This window comes from Peromyscus maniculatus, chromosome 9 (genome assembly GCF_049852395.1).
Source record: "Peromyscus maniculatus bairdii isolate BWxNUB_F1_BW_parent chromosome 9, HU_Pman_BW_mat_3.1, whole genome shotgun sequence".
Lineage (NCBI taxonomy): Eukaryota > Metazoa > Chordata > Mammalia > Rodentia > Cricetidae > Peromyscus > Peromyscus maniculatus.
In genome coordinates this window covers 99,030,323-99,057,215 of record NC_134860.1, presented here as the reverse complement: position 1 = coordinate 99,057,215, position 26,893 = coordinate 99,030,323, and the positions used below count along the sequence as shown (strand labels likewise).

The following is a 26,893-nucleotide window of genomic DNA, read 5'->3' as shown; positions in this document are numbered from 1 at the left end:
CTCAGAGCTCCTGGGAAAGTGGTGCGTGCGCAAGCACTTTCTGTGTGGAAGCTGGTGCTGAGTAGCGAGCGTTCTGCAGGGAAGCCCCGAGTGAGGACCACTGAGGGATGCCTCTCACTGTCTTCTTCTCTGCAGATGGACTGGACAGGACCGAGCTGCTCCCGTTGTCCCCGCTTACTCCCACCATGGAGGAAGAGCCTCTTGTTATATTCTTGTCTGGGGATGAGGATACAGAAAAAGTTGAAGAGAAAAAGAAATCAAAGGAACTGAAGAGTCTGTGGAAAAAAGCTATACATCAGCAGATCCTGTTGCTTCGGATGGAGAAAGAAAACCAGAAACTGGAAGGTTAGCCATTCAAGCAGGGCTAAGGGCTCCACACACACTCTTTTTTGGGTAGATAATACTCGGTTGGAACATTGGTTGGTTATTACTATTTCTCTCTCTCTCTCTCTCTCTCTCTCTCTCTCTCTCTCTCTCTCTCTCTGTGCATATTATGGTGTGAGAAAGAAAGGTTTAACATATTTGCCTTTTTATTTAATAAAGTTGAAATATCAATAGCATTTTTATGTAATGAAGAGTGTAGATACATAGGATCCCTGTATTTACCAGGATTGAAATTTAATATTGGTGTGCATTTCTTTTCTTTTCTTTCTTTCTTTTCTTTTTTTTTTTTCTGAGACAGGGTTTCTTTGTGTAGCTTTGTGCCTTTCCTGGATCTGGCTCAGTAGACCATGCTGGCCTCGAACTCACAGAGATCTGCCTGGCTCTGCCTCCCGAGTGCTGAGATTAAAGGCGTGTGCCACCACCTCCTGGCGGGTGTGCATTTCTTAAGAAAAACTTTGAAACATGAAAAAACAAAAACTTTTCCTTTTTGAATGCAATCTGTCAACTTCCAGGTATATTCATTCATTCTGAGAGAAATATGCCTATTTCAAGCAAATTTGTTTGTGTCATATGCAATTTAACGATCATCAATTAAATATAACCAAATCAAAGTTTCTAGGTTTTATTACTTTTCTATGTAAAATAACTTTCAAATCACTAAATTTATAATCTGATATTCATAAGAGCTGGTACACTGGTTAAGGCCATTGACTGTTAAGTTTGTGTATACTAAATGCTTTAGAATGTGTTTCTGAGCCCTTTGAAAGGGTGATGTAATTTGTCTCAGTTTCAATAGATCCACACACAGAGTGATCTCAGACAGTAGCCACATCCAAAACATATACAAATACTATTATTTTGGGCAAATGACTTCACCTAAAGGGTTTGTTTTTCCATCTGTGAAATAAATGATTAGCTTAAGTGGGCCTTTGACTTCTCGGGTTTTTGGCAGATGTACAAATAGCTTTTTTTCCTCTCACTTGCTTTTGTTACATTGTCTTCCAAAAGACACTTTAAAAATGTAGGTGTTCACATCCTGAGTTTATGCCCTTACATCTTTGTTACTGTAACTCCATGCAATTCAGGTTTTTTTAATTAAAAAAATTTTTTTAGCACCACTTATTTAGTTTGTAAAGACTTAGTTTATTTTTATTGCCATTTTCTTACCAGAGTGGAAAATGCATATGTTACTAAATATCCTTAGGAAATAAGTCTTCTGTAAAGTTAAAAACTCAATTAGCTGCTACTTATGTGGCTTTAAGAAGTTGTATGACACACAGTATTCCCTCTGGAGCTTTCAAAGATTTTTGGTAGGACTGCAATTCATATTTTTCATCTACTGGTTTTATCTTGAGTATCCTGAACATAAAAAGGAAGTTGGCAAAAAGATGATTAATATTCTTTTAAACATTTAAAGCATGCATCATATTTCAGTTGAGAGTATATTCAAATAAAATCTTGTATTAAATATCAAAGGATGGTTTTAGAATCTTAGGCTGTTTGAATGGACAATGGCCTTGGAGGTTGTTTAAGCCCAGTCTTCATCCTACAGACCAGCAAGTGACTGGTGCGGGCACTCTAAGGAATTCACCCGAATCCATATGGTGGCACACAGCTGGAACAAATTCTAGAACACAGGGCTGCCTATTATAACTCCAAGGCTTTTTTGAGTATTCTACAATATTTCCCAACTGTTCATGTTAGTATGAGATGATGGAGTGTTTTAATACAAATGATTACATGTCTGCCCTGAGGTCAGATACACTATATAATTTTGCAGGGTAAGGACAGGATGATGATAAGAACTCTTCTGAAAAGGCTTTATCAACTCCATGTTTACTTCCTAGCTTAAGCAAAAAGGATAACATTCTAGTCTGGTGGCAATCATTTCTCAACATTTCCTTATAGTTAAACAATTGAGGGAGGATAGATATCAATGTTCTTCTTATTTTGTCCTCAGGGCCCATGGCTGGCATAGGGGAGGTTCTTCAGACTAGCCGGGATGAGCACTGGCGGAGCAGGGATGGGAGAGATAGCTGAGGAAAGATGCTCAGTTCCCTGTGGTGTGCACCGTTACCAGTGGTGTACACACAGAGTTGTGTTTGTTATTAGCTTTGGCAAACCTACTTCTTTGAAAGCATTATCTCAGACGTGCACCCAGCGAATACAGAGAAGCAAAGCTGGACTGCTCTAGAAAGCCACCTAGTGGACTCCAAGAGGAATATTTTTGTAGTCGGTCTGTCTTTTGGGTATGTCCAGACTTTTAAATAGGAATCTTTCCCACCCTAGTTGAAGAATAGTCCATTTTAAGATATTTTACTTCTTTGCGGATGGTTTCCACTGTGTTAAGTAAAGAGTAACATTCATCCTGTTGCTGTTTCTGTGCTGTCGAGGACTTTGGATGCTTGACAAAGATTTGTGTTGCAGAAGGTAAGCTGATCAGGGGAGAACCCGGAGCTTGAGGGAATGGAGACCCCTCAGATTCCCATGAAGGGACCATAAGGAAGGACGGGGTATGCACTCCCATGTCTGTGTCCCTTTTCTTTCGGAATCTGTTATTTAACACACAGACAGGTCAAGACTGTGGACGCCTTTGGAGACATTTCCTTTAATGAGTCTGGGCTTGTGTTTTAGATCACCAAATAAGAGAGAATTCTGTATCACTAAAATGTGAATGAGTGTTGACTTTAGTAAAATGAATTTTCCTTCTTAGGGTTATTAAGAGTAGAGGCTTGGGTATATATCTCAGTGGTAGAGCATGTGCCTAGCTGCACATAGCCTTGTGCTCAATTCCCAGCACCTCAAGTGAACAAAAGGTTATTAAAGATGAATATAGGAACACATAGCCTAGTGGTAAGAGGAGTTTAAATAACTCTACAAATGGTAATAGGGATGCATGAAAATTACAGTAAAATGGTTTTCAGTTTAAGGTTAATGCATGAGGTATTGCCATATATATCCTGTACAAAATATTAATGCTTTAATGGGGCTTTAAAATTTATTTTATTTTTATGTATATGAGCGTTTTGCCTGCATGTGTTTCTGTATACCATATGCATGCCAGTGTCCTCGAAGAGTCCCCTGGAAGAGCAGCTAGTGTTCTTAACCACTGAGCCACATCTCCAGCCTGTTTTAATGATGTTTTTAATAATATAAGCTGTTGCTTCTAAGGATTTCATAGTTGCCCAGAGTTGAAATTTATAGCACAGCTAATATTTACTTATTTTCATGCATTCACACCTGTATGTGCATGTGTGTGTGTGTGTGTACATGCACATGCGTGTGTGTGCATGTGCATGTCACAGTGTGAGTATGGAAGTCAGTAGACAGCTTTTGAAAGCTGATTCTCTCCTTCCTCTATATGGGTCCCAGGGAATCAAGTTCAGGCTTGCTGTTCAAGTATCTTGAACACACAGAGCCATCTCTTCAGTCACAGTTTGTATTTTATACAAAGCAAAATTACTAAGTATAAGATAATAAAAAGTTCTTAGTTATTGCAAGTATTTTCTCATAGGAATGACTCAACATTTGAAAACCTCCTACATTTTTCTCGAAAGATTTAAAAAGATTTTTCTTATTTTTATGTACCTGGGTGTTTTGCCTGAATGTGTGTAGACATCACTTGCATGCAGTGTCCATGTAAGCTGTAATAGGGCATTGATCTTCTGGAACTGGAATTACAGATGGCTGTTAGCTGGCATGTGGGTGCTGGGAATTGAACTTGGGTCCTTTTAACCACTAAGCCATCTCTCCAGCCCCATTTTCTCAACATTTTAAGTTTTTCCCCACCAGAGGACAGTAATTAGGTATAGTTTAATAATGCATCCAATATTTACAATGCTGTATGTTAACAACAGGATGGTTTTTGATTCATTGCTTTTCTTTCTTTCTCTTTTCCTTTTCAAGCAAGAAGAGATGAACTCCAGTCTAGAAAAGTTAAGTTAGACTATGAAGAAGTTGGTACATGTCAGAAGGAAGTCTTAATCACATGGGACAAGAAGTTGCTAAATTGCAGAACTAAAATCAGATGTGACATGGAAGACATTCACACGTCCCTTAAGGAAGGTATTGACCATTTTCATAACTTTTTATTTGTGGAAAGCTGTGGAAGTGTTTCTGATTTATGAAGTAGAAACATAATATTGTCTTATAGCTTGCTTATAAAGAAAGGAAAGTATAGTGCTATGTGGATGGATGGATTTTCTGTTTCCACCTATACCCTGCTAATGAGATTGATGAGAAATCAATGATGCTGTCCCCAGAAAGATTGCTGACCTTATTTATTACCCCTTCATACTTACTGCAACTTTTCCAATGCTTGGTGTCCTTGTTTACTGAAGAAGAGATGCTTAGTAGAAATCTCTAATTGTTGCCATAAAATAGTGCAGACTCACCAATTTGACTCATCCCCATCATTTGATCAGAAATATTTATTTACATATAATAATGGCGAAGGGTCTATAGGAGAAGACTTGTTAAAATATGCTCCTGTTAGCACGCTGGAGAACATGTGCTGAGGGTGGCGTACAGAAAGGAGAACTGGGGTTTTTCACTCTGACGTGGCTCATTTACTGTGACTTCATGGCTTTATTCCCACACTCATGATCTGACTTTTGCATCTCTTGTCTTGTAGGGGTCCCCAAAAGTCGGCGAGGGGAAATTTGGCAGTTCCTAGCATTACAATACCGCTTGAGGCACAGATTGCCCAACAAACACCAGCCTCCAGACACCTCCTACAAGGAACTTCTGAAGCAGCTCACTGCTCAGCAGCATGCCATACTGGTGGATTTGGGTATGTCTCTGAAGTGGATTGTTATTTACAAAAGCAAAAGCCATCTTAGTGTTTGTTGGTTGGCAACATTGATAAAGAAGGTTTGTTGGCATCTACTGAGGGGCTGACTGCTTTGTCTGGGTAAGTTGGCCTTATATTCTGAATAAAGAACCATGAGTGGAATATTCACCCTCAAACTATCCCTCTGAAATGGGAATCACTATGAAGGTCATATTATGGAGTGCTCTCAGTTACTGAATTTTCAACAACTTGTGTGTGTGTGTGTGTGTGTGTGTGTCTGTGTGTGTGTGTGTGTGTGTGTGTTTATAGTGCTGGAGATAAAAACCCAAGGCCTTGTGCATGCTAGGCAAGTGCTCCTCCACTGAGCTATCCACTCAGCCAGGCAACTCTGTCATGATTGGTGTTGATTTTGAAATAGGTTAAAAGGGTAAAGAATTATTTAACAGGAGCCATAGGGGTGAAAAGATGGGCTGATTATGCTCTCTAGGAAGAGGAGGGGGGAGGCCACTTTCTAGGACCTGTAGTTACAGTTTTTCTCTCTAGGTCCCGCCAAGCCCCAGTAGTCCTGTAGCCCACTTATAAAATAAACACACAGACACTTGTATTATTTAAACTGCTGGTCCATTAGCTCAGGCCTATCGCTCACTAGCTCTTACACTTATACTCAGCCCATTTCTGTTAATCTATATGTCGCCACATGTTCCGTGGCTTTACCTGCTGCCTTTACATGCTGCTCCCTGGATGGCAGGCTGGCGTCTCTTCCAGCTTCCATCTCCCAAACCCTCTTCTCTGTTTGTCCCGCCTATCCTATACTTCCTGCCTGGCTACTGGCCAATCAGCATTTTATTTATCAATCAATCATAGCAACATATATTCACAACATACAGGACATCCCACAGCAAGGTCCCCCAAAGAAGAGAAGGTATCCAGTAAGTGCTTAAGCTGTAGAAATAGTTAACACATCCCTATGGGATAGGAAACAAGTTAGCTGTGTTGATTCTGTGTAGATGGGTGAGTACTTCCAGTCTTTGGAGGAATTTCCAGTGGCAGCATCATAAAGCAGTCTTTAAAATACTGAATTTAATATAAAAAGTAAAATTAGTATGGTTTTATTTTTATTTTTTTGAGACAAGGTATTAGCCAATCTCAGATTCACTGTGTAGTCAAGAATTACCTTGAATTGACCCTTTCCATCTCCCTGAAGCCGGGATTATGGACTCCTACCGCTACACCTGGTTTAGATGGCGCTAGAGATGGAAGCCAGGCTTTCTGCATGCTAGGCGAGCACTCTGCTAACTGAGCTACATCTCCAGCCCCCGATATTATGATTTTAAAAATCATTTTTTCCCTAAAGCATATTATCATATCTATTTTACTATTTTGAAGTATCTAAATATTTCATATTGGTGTTTAACAATTTAATCTATATTTTTCGAAGCTGATAGACATCAGTTGGACAGATATGTTGTTTGAGTCCCTGGGGGGAAAAGAGGAGAATAGCCATATTAAAAAAAAAAATCACTGGCTACAAATAGTGTTGACTTCTGTTCCTTTCATTAATAAAGAACTTTTCTTGGGGGAAGGGCTCAACTCAATTCATATATTTTGATTCCAATAGAATGAAAGTGGAAGTGTTATAGAGAAACTGGACACTTGAGTCGTTGTCCTGGCTGTGGTTGTCAACGGGCTGCTTTGCCCCTAATCCTTTGTTAGCTGAGAACTAGACTTGCCCTTCCCTGTGGTCCCTGCCAGACTGTGGAACTGTGTTGGTAAATGGGTGGTGAGATGTAGGGCTGGGGTGTTGCCGTCTAGATGTCCCTGACAAACAGGTACATCATGAGTGAAGTTTCAGGGAAAGAATGTCAGCAAAGATGGAGGCAGGATCAAGTTCTTGGACACACAGAATATTTATAACTTTTTTTTTTTAGCAAAAGATTCAAGGGAGAAATTAGATGGTTAATTTTAAAAACTGCTTATTTGCCTCTGCTAGTGGCCATCTGTGTTCCTCCCTCCCTCTCCTGTGCTTCCTCTCACTTCTCCCCCTGACTCTGCAGAAGTCATCTTATCAGTTCCTGGAAAAACAGAACAGGAAAACAGAAAGCACTTTTAAGCATATGCGGTAGAAAACATTTTAAAATCTTACACTCTTGCAAATTCTAATTGACCCGAATAATCATTTGACAAGGAAGCTCACATCAAAAAGTAGAATTCCTAAATAGACTACTAAATATGTAGAGCAAAATAAAACCCAAAACAATCCCTCCAGTGTCATATTACAAACACACAAAATAAAAAGTAAATCTGGTTGTAGATTACCAAGATATTGCCTTAACTAATGACACCTTATAGAATTTAATTTTGGTTAGAGAGTGGTCTTTACATGAATTTAGACTTTGCCTTGATTCAAACTCAAAATAAATCTGAGTTCTGCTCTGTAGTATCTTTCAGCTATACCATGGAGGACAGATTTCTGTTGAATGATATTGCTTTTGTAGAAAGCAATGCTGCTTAGCATAAAATGGCTGTCTCTGTATCATGTGTGTGGAATACAGGACTTACATGGTGGTGAGGGGGAAGAGGAAGAGGAAGGGGGAAGAGGGGGAGAGAAGTGAGAGGAGCCTCTTAGATGAACATTCCCAGCAACTCCCTGGTTGACAGAGTGCTGGTCAATCCCATAGGTCACTGCACTGGTTTCTCCTCTGATTTCTAAGCATGGTTCTTCTTCCCTTCTGCAGGAAGGACATTTCCCACTCACCCTTACTTTTCAGTGCAGCTTGGGGCAGGGCAGCTGTCCCTCTTTAACCTGCTGAAAGCCTACTCTTTGCTGGACAAAGAGGTGGGCTACTGTCAGGGCATCAGCTTTGTGGCTGGAGTCCTGCTTCTGCACATGAGTGAAGAGCAAGCCTTTGAAATGCTGAAGTTCCTTATGTACGACCTGGGCTTCCGCAAGCAGTACCGACCGGATATGATGTCACTCCAGGTGAGGCAATGACTTTTGAGGAATCAGGTGTCCAGGAGGCTTTCAGCAGAAATCTCAGTACCATTTCTGAATCACAGTTCAGAGTTCAAGAAATCTAGGTCCAGTGTCTTAGAACTTGGGTAAATATATGGATAGGTGTTAGTCATTGTAGATTTTGCTCAATACCCATCTACTTTGGAAGGCATACAGAAAGTGCTTACCAAGGTATGTAACTATAGCAGTCCAATTCCTACTTGGTAGCTGTGTATAGATTTACTTAACAGGTTAAATGTTGTTTTATTCTAAACAGTTTACTTATACTTTGTATCAGAGAGGAAACATTGGGATCACTGTAAAGAATTAAATTAACTCTGGTTTTCAGAAAACAATTTCTTTGTTATTAAGTTTCAGAGAAGAGAAACTGTATGCAACAGTGATTTTGGGCCACAGGCAGAACGATTTAGCTATAAATTTAAAATGCAATGTTTTCCCATTAAAAATTCCTAATAAAAATTTAACACAGCATAAGCATAGGTAAATTGGATTTGTACATTAATAGTCATTATGATTCAGGAAACATCACAGAAGAGTCCCAAGTGGTAATCCCTAAACACATGTATGTATGAGCAACATTGAATGGACTCAGTGGGTATGTATATGTATGTAACAATAATAATTATAGAAGAGGTAATGAATCTAAGTTGAAGGGAAATGTGGGAATGAGGCAGTGGTCGCAATGATGTCAACAGCATACTATGTCAGAAATTCTCAAAGAAAATTATAAAAATGATCATTATATTTACTAAGAATACTCTTTCTAATTTTGGAAATGCAAATGCTGTAACATCTTGTCTGGCAGCCTTCCTATCAGTCCCGACAGTAGGGATGTTCTCCTCATAGGAGCACTGAACTCAGTTCCTCAGAAAGTGAAACAGGACACCTTTTCATTGTCTAGGGCAGGATGCCGGTAAGGTTTGATCCCTAAGGTTTTCAAAGATGGCATAGGTCCCTACGCCAGTGAGCCTGGCTTTTGAGAGGATGTCTGATTTCTTGCTTCACTCTCAAGTGTGGGTACTTACTGCAGGCTCCACTTCAGTGGTCTTAACTGTGAACAAGGGGCGATTTCTCCTTGCTTCAACATCTGTCTCATCATACTCCCTCTCTGCTGATTTCTGGGTTGAATGTACAAGCCTTCTATCTGTTCTCTGAAGTCTCCTGTGGCCTTTTCCTCTCTTCTACTGTCCACCCTTCCCATGTCTCTTCCTCTTATTTTGTCTCTTCTAGCTGGAGCATTGCCATGTTAAATGCACTGCAGAATGGAAGAGTGTTTTAGGTTTTTTTTTTTTTTTTTTTTTTTTTTTTTTTTTTTGGCAAGTAGGGCTTTATTATTAAAACTTCCTTTGTAGGAACCTTACATTTTCATATCTGCCCAAATCTACTTCAATGGAGAAAATACCCTAAGCTCAAGTTTTGAACATAAGGTGCAGATCCTTGAAAATAATAAAATGGCAAACATTTGTTTCTTCATTATGGTCTCAACTGAACAAGAACAGAACGTGTATCAACATGCTTTCTTTTTACTCTGCTAATTAGGTTTGTTTTTGATCTTTCCAAAATACTAGTTCTCCACCTGATGAACGCCCACCCTGTCTAGTTTCTAAACTGGAGCTGGCCTAAGGGAAATGTAGGATTTCTTTTTTGATATGACTTACTGAGATAATAATCTCATTACAAAACCTCTTTTTGTGTTTGCCTCCTGCCAAGCTGTTCATTTTATAGCCATGACTTCCTGTGGCCCCAAGTCCTTCCTTTTACAGTTTGTGTGGAAATGTAGTTTCCAAGGTTTGTGTTGTAGATAAGGCTCAGACGGAATCGCAGTGTTTAAGTACAGTACTTTGTGATTTGTTTTCCTCCAGGAGTTGTCTTGTTTTTTTAGTTTATGCCCTGGAAATCATTCCTAAATTTACAACATGCACTTTTATTAATTTATGTCTTTTTATTAAGAAAAAGTTTACATTCAGGAGGAGATATTGGAAATCTGTTAGAAGACTCAAAACCAATTACTTTCTACAGGAAGACTGATGCTCTCTCCACATATGTACACCATACAAACACATAGTAGAAACCCTTGCTTATGAGACGTGCTTGAATTTGCACTGACATGAATTATGCCTTAAACGTCGTGAACTTGGATTTGAACATCATCTTTCAAGTTAACAATAAAAATAAAGACATGTTACTTTACTGTATGCGTGTGAATTATTGAAAGGCTGTATATTGTATACACATGCAGATTTCTACAAGTTTTATTTTTCTTCTCTATGTGAACTGCAGATCCAGATGTACCAGCTGTCCAGACTCCTTCATGACTACCACCGGGAACTCTACAACCATCTTGAGGAGAATGAGATCAGCCCCAGCCTGTATGCCGCACCCTGGTTCCTCACACTCTTTGCCTCTCAGTTTCCCTTAGGATTTGTAGCCAGAGTTTTTGGTAAGCGATGCCTGTGTCCAATAAGGACAGTGTTATCTATTCCCCCGAGATCGTTGTCAATGAAGATCCCAGAGGACCAGGAGAGTCCTAAGTACTACTCAAATGTAGTAGAAAAGAATTGGGCTCTTACGTTTATTTGTGTGGAAAACCTAGAAAACACAGTTTTCAGATGTGGATCAGAGACAGACTCTGCATGTTTTTCTAGAGTTTTGTCTTTCTGGGTCTTACATCTTTCTCTCATCGCTTGGGGTCACAATACAGAGAAAGGAACACAACTTCTGTGCTGTTAGGGATACTATTTCTAGTGACATTTCTTAGTCTTTCTGTTGTTAACACGTCACTCTTGCTCCTGTCTCATTGCTTACATGGCTGCATTTGCTGCCACTGATGGAGCCAGAGCCAATCCCTAAGACTATGGCCAAGAGGCAAATCTCTGAATAGAGACAGGCACATTGTCGAGTAGCTACCCTGCTCTAACCACAGTGTTGGCAATGAAAAGCAGGAGGGTATGGCATGGTGTGTGTGTGTGCCTTCTAGGGGCCTTGAGATCTATTCACAGCTCTTAAATGGGTTCACCAAAGTATCATTTAAAAAAACAAAACATGGGGCTGAGTGACTGTGCACGCCTATAATCTGAGTGCTTTGAGAAGTGGAGACAGGAGGGTTATGAGTTTGAGTCAGTTAGCTATGTAACAAATCCCCATCTGTCTTAGTTACGATTTCTGTTGCTGTGATATAACACCATGACCAAAGGCAACTTGGGAAGGAAAGGGTTTATTTCAGCTTACATACCACAGTCCTTCACTGAGGGAAGTTAAGGCAGGAAACTTGAGGCATGAGTAGAGTTAGAGGCCATGGAGAAGTGCTGTGCTGATTATTGGCTTGCTCCTCAAGGCTTGCTTAGTCTGCTTTTTTCTAATACCCAGGACCACCAGCCCAGGGGTGGCACCATCCACTGTGAACTGGGCCCTCCCACATAAATCATCAATCATAGGAAGATATACTGCAGATTTGTGAACAGACAGCCTTATGGAGGCATTTTCTCAATGAGGTTCCCTGTTCCCCAATGGCTCTAGCTTGTGTCAAGTTGACGTAAAGCCGACCAGCACAGCATATAAAAACAGAAAAGGAAAGAAAGACAGCAATTACTATTCACTAGAAACTTATTCAGTGATGTTGACACAGACCTCAGTATCCTAGAGTGGGCTCCCGCCACTGCTGAGTTTTATACACTTGTCCAGAGGCCGTGGCCAAAACCTTAATCTTTATGTACCACTGTGCTAAATTGAAGCTTTTTAATTTTTTTGGTCAAATATTAAGTGTTCTCTAATTTGAAGTCATTAACATGTTTTTTTTTTAATTAGTATAAAACTCAGAAAAAAAATCAGATTACAACAAATAGATAAACGTTAGGAGAAGCTTGAGTTTTGAGCACATATGTATTTTATGTATACATACTCTGCATTGTGGCTTTGTGTACCTTTTTAACGGGAGGTCTAATATCCTCTTCTGACAAAGCTGGAGCTGAACTGCAACATCCAGTTGCACATCGTGAGCTTGCAATCCCTGGGTGTTTCTTGCCTGTTAGATATACACCACTTTTTTCCAGTGGAGTTTTCGCTTGTGCTTTGGATTCTTATAATGGGCCTCCTAAAAACCCTTTTAGATGTGTTTGTGTCTAATTGAAAGGATGTTTATTTCACTGGCTTTGGACTCTTTTTTTTTCTTTTATTTTACAATACTATTCAGTTCTACATAACAGCCACAGATTCCCTTGTTCTTCCCCTTCCTGCCCCCTCCCCTTCCCCCCAGCCCACCCCCCATTCCCACCCCCTCTAGATCAAGGCCACCCCCGAGGACTGAGATCGACCTGATAGACTCAGTCCAGGCAGGTCCAGTCCCCTCCTCCCAAATTGAGCCAAGCGTCCCTGGACTCTTAATGTCATAGTTCATGATACTAATGTCCCTTCCCTAGCAGTCTGTTCCCTGTTAGAGATTGGGACTGATCATGACAACTGTCTGGCCTGCACAGGTCATGTGTATGCTAAGGTTTTCTCTTTAATTTCCTACCTGAATAGAGATTTAATTGCACATTAGCTGGCTAATTTGCTTTGGGATTATGAAAATCTGAATAGTACTAGTTGATTACATTGATTTGTTGTTATGTTTTGTTGTGAAGAAAAACCTAAATGTTCGTTGTATAAATTTATTTGAACATTATCTAGAATTCATCCAACTTATCATTAAAAGCTGTAAACAATATATAGACAGACAGATATATAATGTCTCCTTTTTTCCCTTAACCATATCTCAGATCCTTAATACGTAAGAAGAATAGACAACATTCTGTGTCAGTCGTGTTAAACTTGTTTTTAAAAAAATAAAAACCAGCTGGGCGGTGGTGGCGCACGCCTTTAATCCCAGCACTCGGGAGGCAGAGGCAGGCGGATCTCTGTGAGTTCGAGGCCAGCCTGGGCTACCAAGTGAGTTCCAGGAAAGGCGCAAAGCTACACAGAGAAACCCTGTCTCGAAAAACCAAAAAAATAAATAAATAAATAAAAACCAGTTTTGACCAGTTTTCTTTTACATGTTTTCTGTTTCTGCTACTGTAGTAAAACAAAGAATATGCTCTCTGCAATAGTAGATACATAATTTTGATTGTGAAAATTTTATCTCTTGTTCTAGATATTATTTTTCTTCAGGGAACTGAAGTTATATTTAAGGTTGCTCTCAGCTTACTGAGCAGCCAGGAAGCACTTATAATGGAATGTGAAAGCTTTGAAAATATTGTTGAATTTCTCAAAAGCACATTACCTGATATGAATACCACTGAAATGGAAAAAATTATTACCCAGGTATGATGTAAATGATCTGACATGTACTAAATTCTTTCACATAAAAATGTAGTTTGCCTAACATCTATTTTCTTTAAGGTCTTCTTTTGTCTGATTAGGCACATTTTATTTAGAAATGAGACGATTATGAAATTATCAGCATTGTAACATTGTCTATCTGTACATGCACAGAAAATATGCTATAGCGATGCATAGTGGTTATTCCAGGATTTCTTTGAATTTAAACCAATGGTGAGATCTTGGTCAGAACTTGAATAGTCAATATGACCAGAAAATAAAGTGAAGCTCACTAGCTTTTGCAATATCACCAGTTCTTTCAGAATTTATAAGAAGGGCCAGGCTTGTGACCTCAGCTACTTGGGAGGTGGAGGGTATGGGATCCCAAGTTGAAGGCTACCATGGTGATGTAGCTCAGTGATTGAGCATTAGTTTGTCCAGCATGCACAAAGCCCTGGATTTGATCCTTAGCACCATAAAACATAACTCATATGCAGATTATGTAAATAGTAATCAGTAATTTCTAATTATTAAAATCTTTGAGTTAACAGGCATCGTTTTTGTTTCTATTTTATTATTTGTCAGTTTTTTTTTTAAATATAATTTCTGATTTGTTTGAAGCATGGTCACCCTGTGGAGTTCAGGTTGGCCTTGAATTTGCTTTTCTCCCACTTCTGTCACAAGTACTGGGCTTGTGGGTATGGCCTGCCATGCACTACTGGCTGAAATAACTTCTATGAGTATCAAGTAGTTATGTATCATGATTTTGGAGATTTGAAACCATGTATGTTCTCGTAAATCTCTGCACCCCCCAAAAAACTGAAAATAATGAAATTAATGGGACTTTCCTGACCATGGAATGGATTGCTGAACTTGAGAAAGGCTTAGAAGGACTAGCAATGAATAAAGCCACTTATTAAGACCTTTCAGCTCCATTAACACATACATTCCAAATGCCCCTATGTAACTTTGCTTACTAATCAGCAGTGATTGTCTCTGATACAGTCATTGCTCCACAACAAATGTTGACCTGGTACTCTACATTTTGAGAGACAGTTACTAGATTACAGTCATCTTGATTGCCAGTTACCCTTGGACATTAGTTTATTCTTGTGACTTGGTCTCATTCCGAGGATGTTTCAATTGCGTAGAAATATTCTGTATGCTAATGTACTTAAAGTTAAATCTGTATCTCGTTTGTTCTGGTATGGATCACCAGGCCTGTTTTCCCATTTTTGTGTGTTTTAGTGTTACCAATAGTGCTGGGAAATAAACATGAAGTCTGCCATTATACACTGCTGTATCTTGGTGTAGATACTGAAGGCCAAACTAACCAACTCATGATGCCTCAACAGGTTTTTGAAATGGATATTTCTAAACAGCTACATGCTTATGAGGTAGAATATCATGTGCTACAGGATGAGCTTCTGGAATCCTCCTATGCCTGTGAGGATAATGAATCTCTGGAGAAGCTGGAGAGAGCCAACAACCAATTGAAAAAACAGAACATGGACCTTCTAGATAAACTCCAGGTACAGAAATAAAGATTGTAACAACTATGAGCGTGGAGCCCTGTTTGCATGGAACTGCTCAGAATGATTAGGATATGTATATGTGGGTTGAACCACTGAAGACCAAAAGCCTAGCTGTCTCATTGGGTTCATGTGTTTGGAGGTCTACAGATGTACTTAGGAGCTTAAGTACCACTTGAGGGAGAAAAACACACACCCACAAAATAGAAGAATAGCAATTCAAAGTAGAATTTGGGTTCACCTTGTTGGATGTTATATATAATTCAGATAAGTTCAGGGAAGGAAGAATAAAACGAGAGGAAACAGGTATGTGGTTCTATGAGCTTCGAGAGGAAACAGGTATGTGGTTCTATGAGCTTGGGCTGGACTCTGAGAGATGAGCAGTGAGGGAGGTGCCTGTATGTGTGTGGAGGGGGCACAGCGGCACCAAACCCATAAGGTAGCAGCAGTTGAACCCAGTGAGGAAGATGAACTCTAGAGATGGAGCTGATGTTCCTTGTGGCCCCTTGATTCTTAGCCATACTCCTGCCCCTACTTCCAGAGCTGCACCTGCTCCAAACTAGGAAGCCCCCAACTCTGTCTCTATGAAGTCCTCTGTAAAGACCAACTAGGCGAAAAAAAAATCCAAAATGAGGGGCTCAAGGGGACAGAGGGCTTTCATGTTGTCTTACATCAGCTTTGATTCATAGAAAATTGTTAAGAAAGTAAAAGTAAAGAGGTTGTGAAGTTGGGAAAGGAACATAGGGGAAGTCCAGAGGAGTTGTAGGTAGAAAGAGGGGGTATATATGATCTAAATACATTAATACATATAAATACATACAAAAATATATATAAAACATATATAATTATAGTAATAATTACCAGTGAATAAACACAAAATAAATTTTAAAAAAATATCTTTTTCTATTAATCAGTGAATCAATGTAATTTGTTCAAAACAAAAATGGTTGCTATACTGTTCCTTATTATTTTACTATTGCAATATCCACTGAGGTTTTTCCTGCTGGGGAAGGCATTTGTGCCTGTTGCCCATGAGTGATGGTCCTTCATTGCTACAGACTTTCTGTTGACAGTTCAAGGTAGTCACCATCAAGTTTCTCAATCAGTTGAAAAGAATGGAGTTCCAAGTATGTCTGTAGGAACCAAACCTGGGGGAGCCTTAGATTGTTGAAGGTGCTGCTCTTGGAAGGGATTAAGGGAGTTTTCCTAACACCCCACTTGGTTCTTCTGGGAAGTTGTTACCAAAGAGCAAGGCTGCCCCAAATGACCAATCACTTGGATTCCTTCTTAAACATATGAGCTTTTCCTCACCACTATGCTCAAACTGTGATGCATGAGAGACAGTGGGGATATGAGGAGTGCTTGCCAGAGTGAGTTTCATGTTGCTTAGACTAGCATCTCCCAAAACTATGAGATAGATTGAGTTACATAACAAAAAATCATCAAGGGTGCCCTTGTTCTGCCTTCAGTCAGGCAGGACAGGGGAACACCAGTGGGTATGAGTGATGAGCCCAGCATCATGGGGCATTGATACAGTAACGCATTGCTGCTGTCATTAGGGACAGGAGAGAAATCATGTCAGTATAAAATATGCACATATATATGCCTGTACATGTATGTCTGTTAAACACACACACACACACACACACACACACACACACACACACACACACACACACAAACACATATGTATAATATGTTGCTGAAGTTTGAATCTAGGATTTTCTGGATGGTAGAAAAGTATTCTATCACTGAGCTACATCTTTGGTTTCCAATACTTATATTTTTGAGCATTCTAGGAAAGAAAAAAATTAACTCCATTTTAGAGAATATTTTTGTATGCTGAAATATACCTAAAAAATGCATTTTTCTCAGTGTTTGTTCACATGATATTCTTTTAACTAATGTGATGCAATTATCTAATAACAAATGTAAGACATGACTGTTACTGTAATAAAGAACCAGACTCCTCAAATTTTTAATATGGAGGATTTTTTTTTCTTGACAAACAGGTAGCTCATGCTAAAATCCAGGCCTTGGAATCCAACCTAGAAACTCTTTTGACCAGAGAGACCAAAATGAAGACTTTAATCCGGACCTTGGAACAAGATAAAATGGCGTATCAAAAGTCAGTGGAGCAAATCCGGAAGCTGCTACCAGCAGAGGCGCTGGCCAACTGTGAATTGCTGCTGCGCGACCTGACTTACCCCAGTAATGACAAAGCCAAGACAGGAAATAAGCCATAGTTTCAGACGAGGCCTCAGCATAGCGCTTCCTGACAATACTCGGAAGGAGGCACTGTGCACTGCTGACTTAATGCCAACCAGAAATCTGGTGGGACACCTACTACTGGTGCTGAGATCATCAGTAGGTGATGTAGCTCTCCTCAGAGCGCTCCACTCCTAAGCCATCCCAGACATCCAGACTGTATTTTCTTCTGGTTGTCGCCAACTATGTATGTAAATATACATAAGTGGACATAAAGATTCATGCTTTCCAATCAAATGGTAGATGTGTATTCAAAGCAATTTTTCTTTCTCCATCAAAACTTCATGAAATCCACACCAAAGGGGAGTTCAAGTGAGATTGCCCTTTGGACACACATGGTATCTTTTTGTTTTTCTAGTGAAACGAATCTAGAACATCTTTGTATATTGAAATATACTTGAAAAAAATGAATGTATTTTCCCCTACCCCCAAAGACTAGCATGTTTCACTCAGCGTGGTAGGCAGACACATTTCTGTAGCTGTATGTGTCTGTGTCTATATAAGGGACATGACAAGCTGCCAGTCTCGCCCCTGGGAGTCTCTTAGGAAGGTGGGGCCCTTCTGCCCTGCCCACTGTGTGATAACCAGCATCTCAAATCTTCACTCATCTTGAGTCTGGTTAGGCTTTGCTTGAGACACAGGGACAAAGCAGGACCTTGTGGCTGAGTCCACCCACCTCAAGGTGAAGAGGAATGTTGCTAATTTTCTAGCAGATTAGACCAGCATTGATATTCAAACTGAAAATATCAGGCCTCAAAAACACAATTAAGCTCCTAAATTGTCAATAGTAGTTCTTTGCCTTTTTATTTAGGTGACTTCAACAGTGGTAAATAGTTGCTTGGTGCTGTATTTACCAAGTGACAGGGGTTGCTATTTTCTCACAAAATTATGGGAGCTTTCCACATACTTCTTGTGACCTTTAGTTTAGAATAGGGAAATAAAAGGACGATTGATTTTCCAAAGATGATATACCGTGTTGAGTTGCTTTTTTATGTTTTGCTCAATAACAGAACACCTTATTAATCATTTTCCCCTTTCATGTGAAAAATTTAGAACTGTGAAATGTTTAGGAACGAACTGTATAAAGCACAATGGAAGGGAAGTGAGATGTCTCCAACCCAGTTAAAACTTGTACAATTCTGTATTTGGACTCCTGGCTTCGGACACATATAGATCGCTTATTATAGAATGTTCACACATGCTGGGTGCGTGGATGGAAAGGAATTTTCCCAGTGCACGTTTGGTCCCTGACGATGGTGCCTCTGAACATGAAGGCGGCATTTTTGCCTTTCCAAACAGTGTTTATTGTCGCCACCTTTTGCAGTCCTTGTCTTTTTGCGGATAGGTTATTTGGGCGTAGTTTTCCTCAGAGAGAGTTTATTAGACAGAAGATGAAGTTTTATTATGTAACTCACAGGTCAAGATGTAAAGATTTCAGAAGACACAGATCAGTAGATGCCAAGCATCTATAAACCCTTCTAGGCTGTTCCCCACTTGAATGTCGCAAGTCTTGGGATCGGGGTGTCCTTGGATCCAGGGGGTTTCCTCCCTCAAACAACCAAGTCTTATGACTTGGGAGAGTTGATACAGCTTCTAGAATCTAGGAAATGCTCATTCTAGATTTTCTGTTTGGTTGAGGGTCATTAGCTGATCAGTTGCTTGTATCTTCTGAAAATTTCTTTGTTTGTAGCATCTTTTATTCTCCTACCAAGATGAAGAGGAGCACAGTCTTACTTTCTGATGTTAGAAATTGCCTTATGGGTGTGATGCACAGGTGGTGGCTGAGAGGTCTTCGTGTTGGGGAAGAAAATATTATCTTTCTGTTTCTCAGTTAAAAGTGAACTGTATTCTAAATGTTCAAAGTCAGACAATGTGGTTATAGTATTTTCTTGTAAAAATGATTTTTCTTTCTCATTTGTGACTTTAAAAAATGTTACACCGGTTGGTTCTGCTTTGTCATTTTACCTCTCTATCAGGTCATGTAATGTCTAGTTCATTTCCAATAAATATGTTGCTGCCATTTCCTGAGTGTTGCTGTTGTTATTTTTTTTGGGTAGGGTAGAATAGGGTGGGGTCAAGCTCTTGCTTAGAGACTTGAAGTCAAAACCTGCATGGGTTGGATTGATGCTACCTAAACATGAAAATGCTGAACATTCTCATGAAAGGAATCCAGGACAACAAATATAATTTAAGACAATTATGAAAATATATTGTTACCAATTTCCAACTTCCTTCATAATGAGCCTTTACTAGTGGCGGTAGAAAGAAAAGGGAGGTTGAGCTGTCAGACTTGCACTGTACCCCATTTCTGTCTTTCCTCCTCCATCCTGTCCTTTCTGCCTCCTTCCCTTCCTCATTCCTTCTCTCTCTTTGTTTCCAGTGCTGTGTATGAAAGCTAAGACCTTGTGCATGCTAGGTACTACCTAGACTACTACTAAGACCTCATGCATGCTAGTACGCTATCATTGAATGGTATCTTCAACTCTATGCCTTTTATTGTTTAGGTCCTCTTGTAAGATGGAAAGAGGATATGAAATTGCAGAATTTTTCTGTTAGGCTTACTTCCAAATAATTAAGAATTAAAGCACTTACTGATGGATACAATATGGGTGTACTTTTACATAATATTTCTTTAAAATTATCCTTAAGTATGTTTGCGATATACTAAAAGGATACTAAATCCTATTGCTAATCTTACCAATCACTGTTTAGCTATCTTTGCAGTGTATTTCGTAAAAAGTTGGAGAAGGATGTAGTGGAGTCTTTATTTGTTTATTTAATTATTATTTATATGTATATGTGTGTGTGTGTGTGTGTGTGTGTGTGTGTGTGTGTGTGTGTGTGTGCCCAACTCTCTGTATGTGCATCACATGTACACAGTGCCAGAAGAGGGCATCCAGTCTCCTGGAGCTGAAGTTATAAGCAGTTGTGAGCTGCCTGATATGGGTGCTGGAAACCAAACCCTGGTCTTTTGCAGAAGCAGTAAGTACTCTTAATGACTCTCCCAGGCCACGGGGTGCTCTTAGTGGTATAGTCTTTTAACATCCATACTGACTTACCAGTTTTGTTACCAATTTTCTTTCTCTCACAGTGATGGTTAGAAATAAGAAATTTTATCACCTCATGGCATGAGCCATTTTGCTCACAACAATAAAGTGGTACTCTCCTAAGTGTGACTATGAAGAGGATATCCTGCACATCAGATATTTACATTACAATTCATATCAGTTGCAAAATTACACTATGGAGTATTGCTTCCTGGGGGACCAGGCTCCAGCAGCACAGGGCTTGAAAGGGATCCACCATGTTGGTGCCTACGAAGGTTTTCCTGTCTGAGGGGATTAGGGAAAAAGACACTCACACACTCTCTTGATGGTTTCCTTTGGACCTTTTCTTTGTTCTTCTTTTGCATTCTCTATTTTTCATTTTCCTGGTGATTTCCTTCTCTCATTCTTGCTGTTTTCCTTCTAACTCTCATTCTTGATGTTTTCATTCATTTCATTCTAACTCTATCTTTATTCTTTTTCTTCTGGCTTATATACCCCAGCAAAATCTTTCAGGCAATATAAAAATTACAATGTGGCTACATTCTATTTTTCAAGTGAATGATTACAATGAATACAAAATAAACAGTAAAAAACAGCATGTTTTTCATATCCCTTACATGATTAAACATTTTTACATATTACAGGTGAAAAACAAATTATCCTAAGAACCCACATACATTTATACTCAAGCAATGTGTTACAAATTAACGATGTAGGCAAGCAAGCTATTTTTCTCAGTCAGGTCTTTTACTGGCAAGCTGCAGTTTCACTTACAAAGAAAGGACCAATTACTTTATTACTTATCTTGAAAGGTAATCTTATAAGGAACCTTAATTGAATCACAAACTTAAACTTTTATATATGGAAAAAAACCAGTCAGCTCTACTTTAAATCTTTGGGATGTATACCCACTCATCAATAGTTTCTTATATCAGGAGATTGAGGGCAAAATGGGCACAAGGAATTAATCATCACCTTTGATCACCAACCAAACCTAGTAAGAAAAGTACGTCAGCTAGCAACAATCGGGATGCTTTGTTCTTGTTCCCTGACCTTGTTCTGCATTCGACTATGTGCTTTTCTAAAACTTTAGATTATTTTCTTGGGTTTTTACCTAAAAGCTACTTGGTGAAAACATCTTAGTCTAACTTTAAGTTATTTTGAAAGCTTTGTTTCAGCTGTGATGCATTCCAAAACCTGTGAACACATTTCCCAACATTAAGGTTAAAATCATTTAAGCTAGCTGGGTTAACTAGGACTCAATTATTTTTCTTAATTATTAACCTAAGCCACAGTTTATATGGCTCCTCAAAAGAAACTTATGTCTTTTATCTGTGTGACACTTCCTTGTATTTATTTTTATTCATCAAAACTCTGCATAAACTAACATAATTATTATCAATTAGACAGTACAGGTTAGGAAGAAATCATCTTCATAATAATCTACAGGTAAAAATGCTCAGCAGAATGGGGTGTTTCCATGAGATAAACACACTACATTACAGGTAGTGGGGATCTCCCTGCATCCACTCATACCATGCCAGATACCAGAGGAAGACAGCAGAACCTAAAGACATTCTGGGGTCTGGGGTCTTGTGGCTTTGTCTAACTAACCAAGACTGATCCATCAGAGAGTTGCCTCCTGGTGGGCTGACACCTTGAACTTCAAATGCCACCTGCTGCTCCTCTGACCTGGTCACTGGCAAAGAAGTAGCAACAAAATAATTTTATGGTTGAGGGTCACCATGCCATGAGGAACTGTATTGAAGTGTTGCAGCATTAGAAAGGTTGAGAGCCACTCACTGTTCTGGAGTTTATGTTTTCCCCTCCCATGATAGACAATACCCTCAGGTCTTTCCTATTAATGAGACACATTGGGGGAAATTTAGGTGACACCTAGCTTTTGATAATAGTGTCTAATGTGCACATAAACACCTGACCACATGCATGCTGTTATAATCTTTTTTTTCCTTGTACATCCTCCTTTATTATTCTTATGCCATCTGTTCAGACTGTTCAATTGTTCTTAGCAAGCCATAATTAATGACTCTTTGGTACAGAGCAGTGTTAACCTTCCTAGTTACAAATGTTATAAATCAGAAGAAATTGAACTAAATATCACAGGAGGAAGGGCTATAAAGGTTAATACCTGGAACTAGCATGAAGTTCTTCTGAAACTTTGAAAGTAAGGGTAGTGTGAGAATTTTTGAAGTGACATCAACATGATTTGATTTCATCTGTGAAGTTTCTCTAGGCACCGTAGCCTCTGGACCTGAATGCTTTACTATGATATAATTGAATATATTTGCATATCTAGAAAAAGATTAGGTCAATCCCAAAAGAATTGGTTAGTCTTAGAAAAACGAAAACATGGTAGGTTTTGGCAGCTACACTAGAGGGAACCTTTGTCAAGACCCCTGGCAAATTGGTATTGTGAATGTGAATACAGGGAGTTCTGGCCTCTGTAATCCCTACAGTCTGGCCCTTCTGACAAGTCTGTCCCCATTGTAAGGCCGCTGTGCCATCTGTGTTGGACTGGTGCCCTAGACACCCAACTCATTGCTCTCCCTTTATTTTAAGTCTGTGCCCTACAGCCATCTTTCCATTTATCATTCAGCTTTGCTCTCTGTCACAGAGAAGTATGAAGCGATGTAGATAATACAAATACCCAAGGCTCTGTGACAAATGTGTTCTTCTAAATTCATTAAAAACAGAAAGTCTGACTCTTAAAAATTGTGGTGAAATATATGCAATGTAAAAATTAGTATCTTAACTTTTTAAGTGTAAGGTTCAATGTCATTAATTGCATCCACATTGTTGTGTAACCATTCTCCATATCATTTCATTCTTTTCCTCTTGCATTAAAACTTTCTTACTCTGGCCTGGCCCTTGTCAATCACCATCTATGTTGTGGCATGTCAGAGTTTCCACATTAGTGTGTGTGTGTGTGTGTCTGTGTGTGTGTGTGTGTGTGTCTGTGTGTGTGTGTGTGTGTGTGTCTGTGTGTGTGTGTGTGTGTGTGTTTGTGAGGAGTGTGTGTATATGTGTGAATGGTGGTGAATATGTGTCATGGTATGTATGTGGAGGTTCAAGAACAACCATGGGTGCTGATCCTTACCTTTTAGCTTGTTTGATATAGAATCTCTTGTTTATTGCTGTGTACATCATACCAGTTGCCCCATGAGTTTTTAGGGGGATTCGAATGTCTCTGTTGCTGCTCCTGTCTTGCCATAGGAGTGCGAGGCTTAGAGGCACACACTACTGTGTCCAGCTTTGTACAGATTTGGGGGTCTGAATTTATTTTCTCATGCTTGTGCACCAAACACTTTACTCAGTGAACCACCAGTTTGGTCCCAGAATTTTCTTTCTTTTAGAGACTACGATCCCATAGTATACACCTCTACCACATTTTGATTCTTTAATATCTTCGTATTTGGATACTTGTTTTCCTTATGGTCTTTTGGCTGTTATGATTAATGCTGCTATGATATATCTGTCTTAAGAACTTAGGTTTTGTGAATCTGCCCATAAAGAATGAATCTGTAGTTTGTGCTCTATGAAATCAAATTGTTGAGCCTTCAAGGTCCTAAACTGGAGCAAATGCATTAGGGTAAGTGAAGCTTTAGGGTGAGTTATTGTTATTATTATTACATGGAAGGACCTTAGAATGTATAAGGCTGGTGTTGGCAAATTAGTTTTCATGGTAATAATGGTGCTTTGCAGACACCAGAGAAGGATTTTCTCCTTCTACAAGCTATTCAAATGCTGCTGAGATTCATGGTTTTTTTCCTCGCAAAGTAGAATCCTTATGTAGCCTGACATTGTTTCCCTTCCCAAATTGAGTTAATTTGCAAATACACAGTTGTTAATCTCAATAGAACATGATGTTATTCAGAAATAATTATTGCCATTAAAATGCATCTTTTGCTCTTATGCTGAAGGATGTCTCTGAAATAGGACCCTTCAAAAGGAAATGAGAGCATTTTCTATGCTGACTTTCAGCAGCTCAGATGTACTCAATTTTCTTTTTATATCTGTGCTTTATTTTGTCTAGCAAATAATTCCTCAGCCTCAGTCCTCTCTGAACCCTCATTTAGCCTTTATATAGTAAATTGTATACTTGGAGAGAAACCACCATTCACTGTTTAAATCGATTATAGCTCATGCAATTAGAGCAGTTAGTGGGACTTTCCTAGTACTTACATTTAAAATCACAAGGTGAAGTGGATAGGGAAGTACCAGTAACAGAGGTGCACTGATATGTTTGATTTTCTTCCCATTTTTCCTAAAGCTAGACTTACCGTCATGGTGTTTGCTTCTGGATAGACTTCCTACATATTCAAAGAATCAAGACTATTTTTCTCATTTTATTTTCTAAAACTACACTGATAAACCATTCTTGTTTCAAATTCACTTTTATTATGTTTATTTTTTGTGTGTTTGTGTTGCTGGGGGCATGCCATGGCACACTAATGATGTCACAGGACAACTTGCAGGAGTCAGGTGTCTCCTTCCACCACGTGGGTTATAGGGATTGAACTCAGGCTACCAAGTTTGGTGGCAAGCACCCTTACTGGCTGAGTCTCACTGGGCTTGATTTTTAATCAAAACCTTTGTTTTAAAGTGTAGTGATTTAAAATGACCAATAAATATTGTTTTGAAATGCTTAGCATCTCAACCATCTGGAAACGCAAAAACAAAACCTCTTTGAGATTCTATCTTACCTCAGTCACAATAGCTGTCTATTAGCAGAAAATAATTGACAACAAATGCCGATGAGGATAGGGGAAAGGATACTTATTCACTGCTGGCGGGAGTGTAAATTAGTCATGCCACTCTGGAATAAGAATGGCAGTTTCTCAAAAAACTAAAAATAGATCCATCACAAGAATCAGCTATGCCACTGGACATTAATCCAGGTGATCCTTCCCACAGGGATACCACACATCATATTACTCACAATAGCCAGGAAATAGAATCTTTATATATGTGTGCCTCCTAGTTTGGCTTCTACTGCTGTGATAAACTCCACAACCAATGCAACTTCGAGAGGGAAGGGTTGATTTCATTTTACAGCTTCAAATTTATCATGAAGGGGAGTCAAAACAAGAACTCAAGGCAGGAACCTGAGGCAGGAACTGAAGCAAAGACTATGGAGGAATGCTGTTGACTGGCTTACTCTTCATGACTTGTTCAGTTTGCTTTTTGATGTAATGTAGGACTACCTGCCCAAGAGTGTCACAGCCCACAAGGGGTCAATCATTTCACTATCATCAATAGTTAATCCTTAATTGACAAAATGCCCCAGGTTTGCCTATAATACATTCTGATTACTCTTCCCAGATTATTTCAGCTTTTGTCAATTGAAAAAATAATCAGCACAGTGCACATATGTAGGTGTGAGTGTAGATCATGAAACCAGAAAGATAATGCAAGTAAGATAATAAAAGTGCTCTTAATTTGCCCCCTGAATAGTCACACAGGCTTCAAATTCTGAGTGCATGTATCTGACTCTTGACCGCCCCCCCCCCTTTTTTTATCCCAAACCTCAGTCTCTTCACACACATGGTACTGTGTCTTAACTACCATCAGCAATTACATGCACACAAAAATCTGGAAATCAATTCTTCTCAAGGAAAGGAAAGATGGAGAAGATACACTAATCACAAAGGCACCTTTGTTAAATGCAGCTGTTCATAGGATGTGTCTAGTTTGTCCTGTCTCTAAATAGAACTGTCCCTGCAGTTACTGTGGGTCTTTGGAGTTAGAGCTTGCTGATGACTTGATCCATAAACTGGAACCAGGAAAGCAAAATATAACACTTCTCACCTATGACTACCAATAAGAATAACCAAGAACATATTATCATTGGCCTTTCTGTCATGACAATGTGACTTTCTGAAAATGTCATAAATCATCACTTCTTATTGATCTGAAAGGGTGAGGGAAAGACTTTTGTTATGATAGTAATACTAATGAAAAGTAGCAATTGAAATTATTGTCTATGGGTAACTTATTAGAGCAATGGTGTTTTATATTCATCCCTTCATTTTTTTTTGCAACAACTTTATAGACTAAAACAATTTTACTTTTCTTTTACAGATGAGAAAAGCAAAATGACACATCAAGTAAACCAGGGAGGTTGGGCCTCAAGTTCTGCATGGTCTGTCTGGCGAACTGGTCATTTCAACATCCTTGCCATACTTTTCCCATTGTGTGTGTAAATCCCAGACAACAGGTATCTTAAAAGAGAAAGGATTTATTTTGGCTCATAGCTGGTGTGGACACTGCCTGCCAGAACAGAGAAGACATGCAAGTGGGTGGCTCCACTGAAGCTGCAGTAAATGGCAGCTGTTTGCTCTTGGAGCAATGTGTCAGGAAGCAGAGGCCTAACAGGCTATACATCAAGGTGCCCTCCACCCTCAAGCAACCCACTTTTTAAAGGTGGGCTCCACATCCTAAAGACCTTATAACCTCTGCAAACAGCATCACTAGTTGGGAACCGAGTGTCGGGGACATTTTACACCTAAACCATGAGAAGAAGCAAGGGAGTCCCAGCTTAATC

At 39.3% G+C, this 26,893-nt stretch overlaps 1 protein-coding gene across 2 annotated transcripts in view; it reads left to right on the top strand.

The window, feature by feature from the left end:
• Nucleotides 1-19,301, top strand: part of Tbc1d4 (TBC1 domain family member 4) — a 156,698-nt gene extending 137,397 nt beyond the window's left edge. For both annotated transcript variants that reach the window (XM_006978002.4, XM_006978001.4), the window contains 8 exons: nucleotides 136-345; nucleotides 4,291-4,449; nucleotides 5,018-5,176; nucleotides 7,912-8,156; nucleotides 10,470-10,629; nucleotides 13,315-13,484; nucleotides 14,837-15,013; nucleotides 17,026-19,301. In XM_006978002.4, the coding sequence (XP_006978064.2) occupies nucleotides 136-345; nucleotides 4,291-4,449; nucleotides 5,018-5,176; nucleotides 7,912-8,156; nucleotides 10,470-10,629; nucleotides 13,315-13,484; nucleotides 14,837-15,013; nucleotides 17,026-17,259 (1,514 nt within the window). In that variant the 3' untranslated portion in view covers nucleotides 17,260-19,301. The remainder of the gene's footprint in view (nucleotides 1-135; nucleotides 346-4,290; nucleotides 4,450-5,017; nucleotides 5,177-7,911; nucleotides 8,157-10,469; nucleotides 10,630-13,314; nucleotides 13,485-14,836; nucleotides 15,014-17,025) is intronic.
• The last annotated feature ends 7,592 nt before the right edge of the window (nucleotides 19,302-26,893 follow it).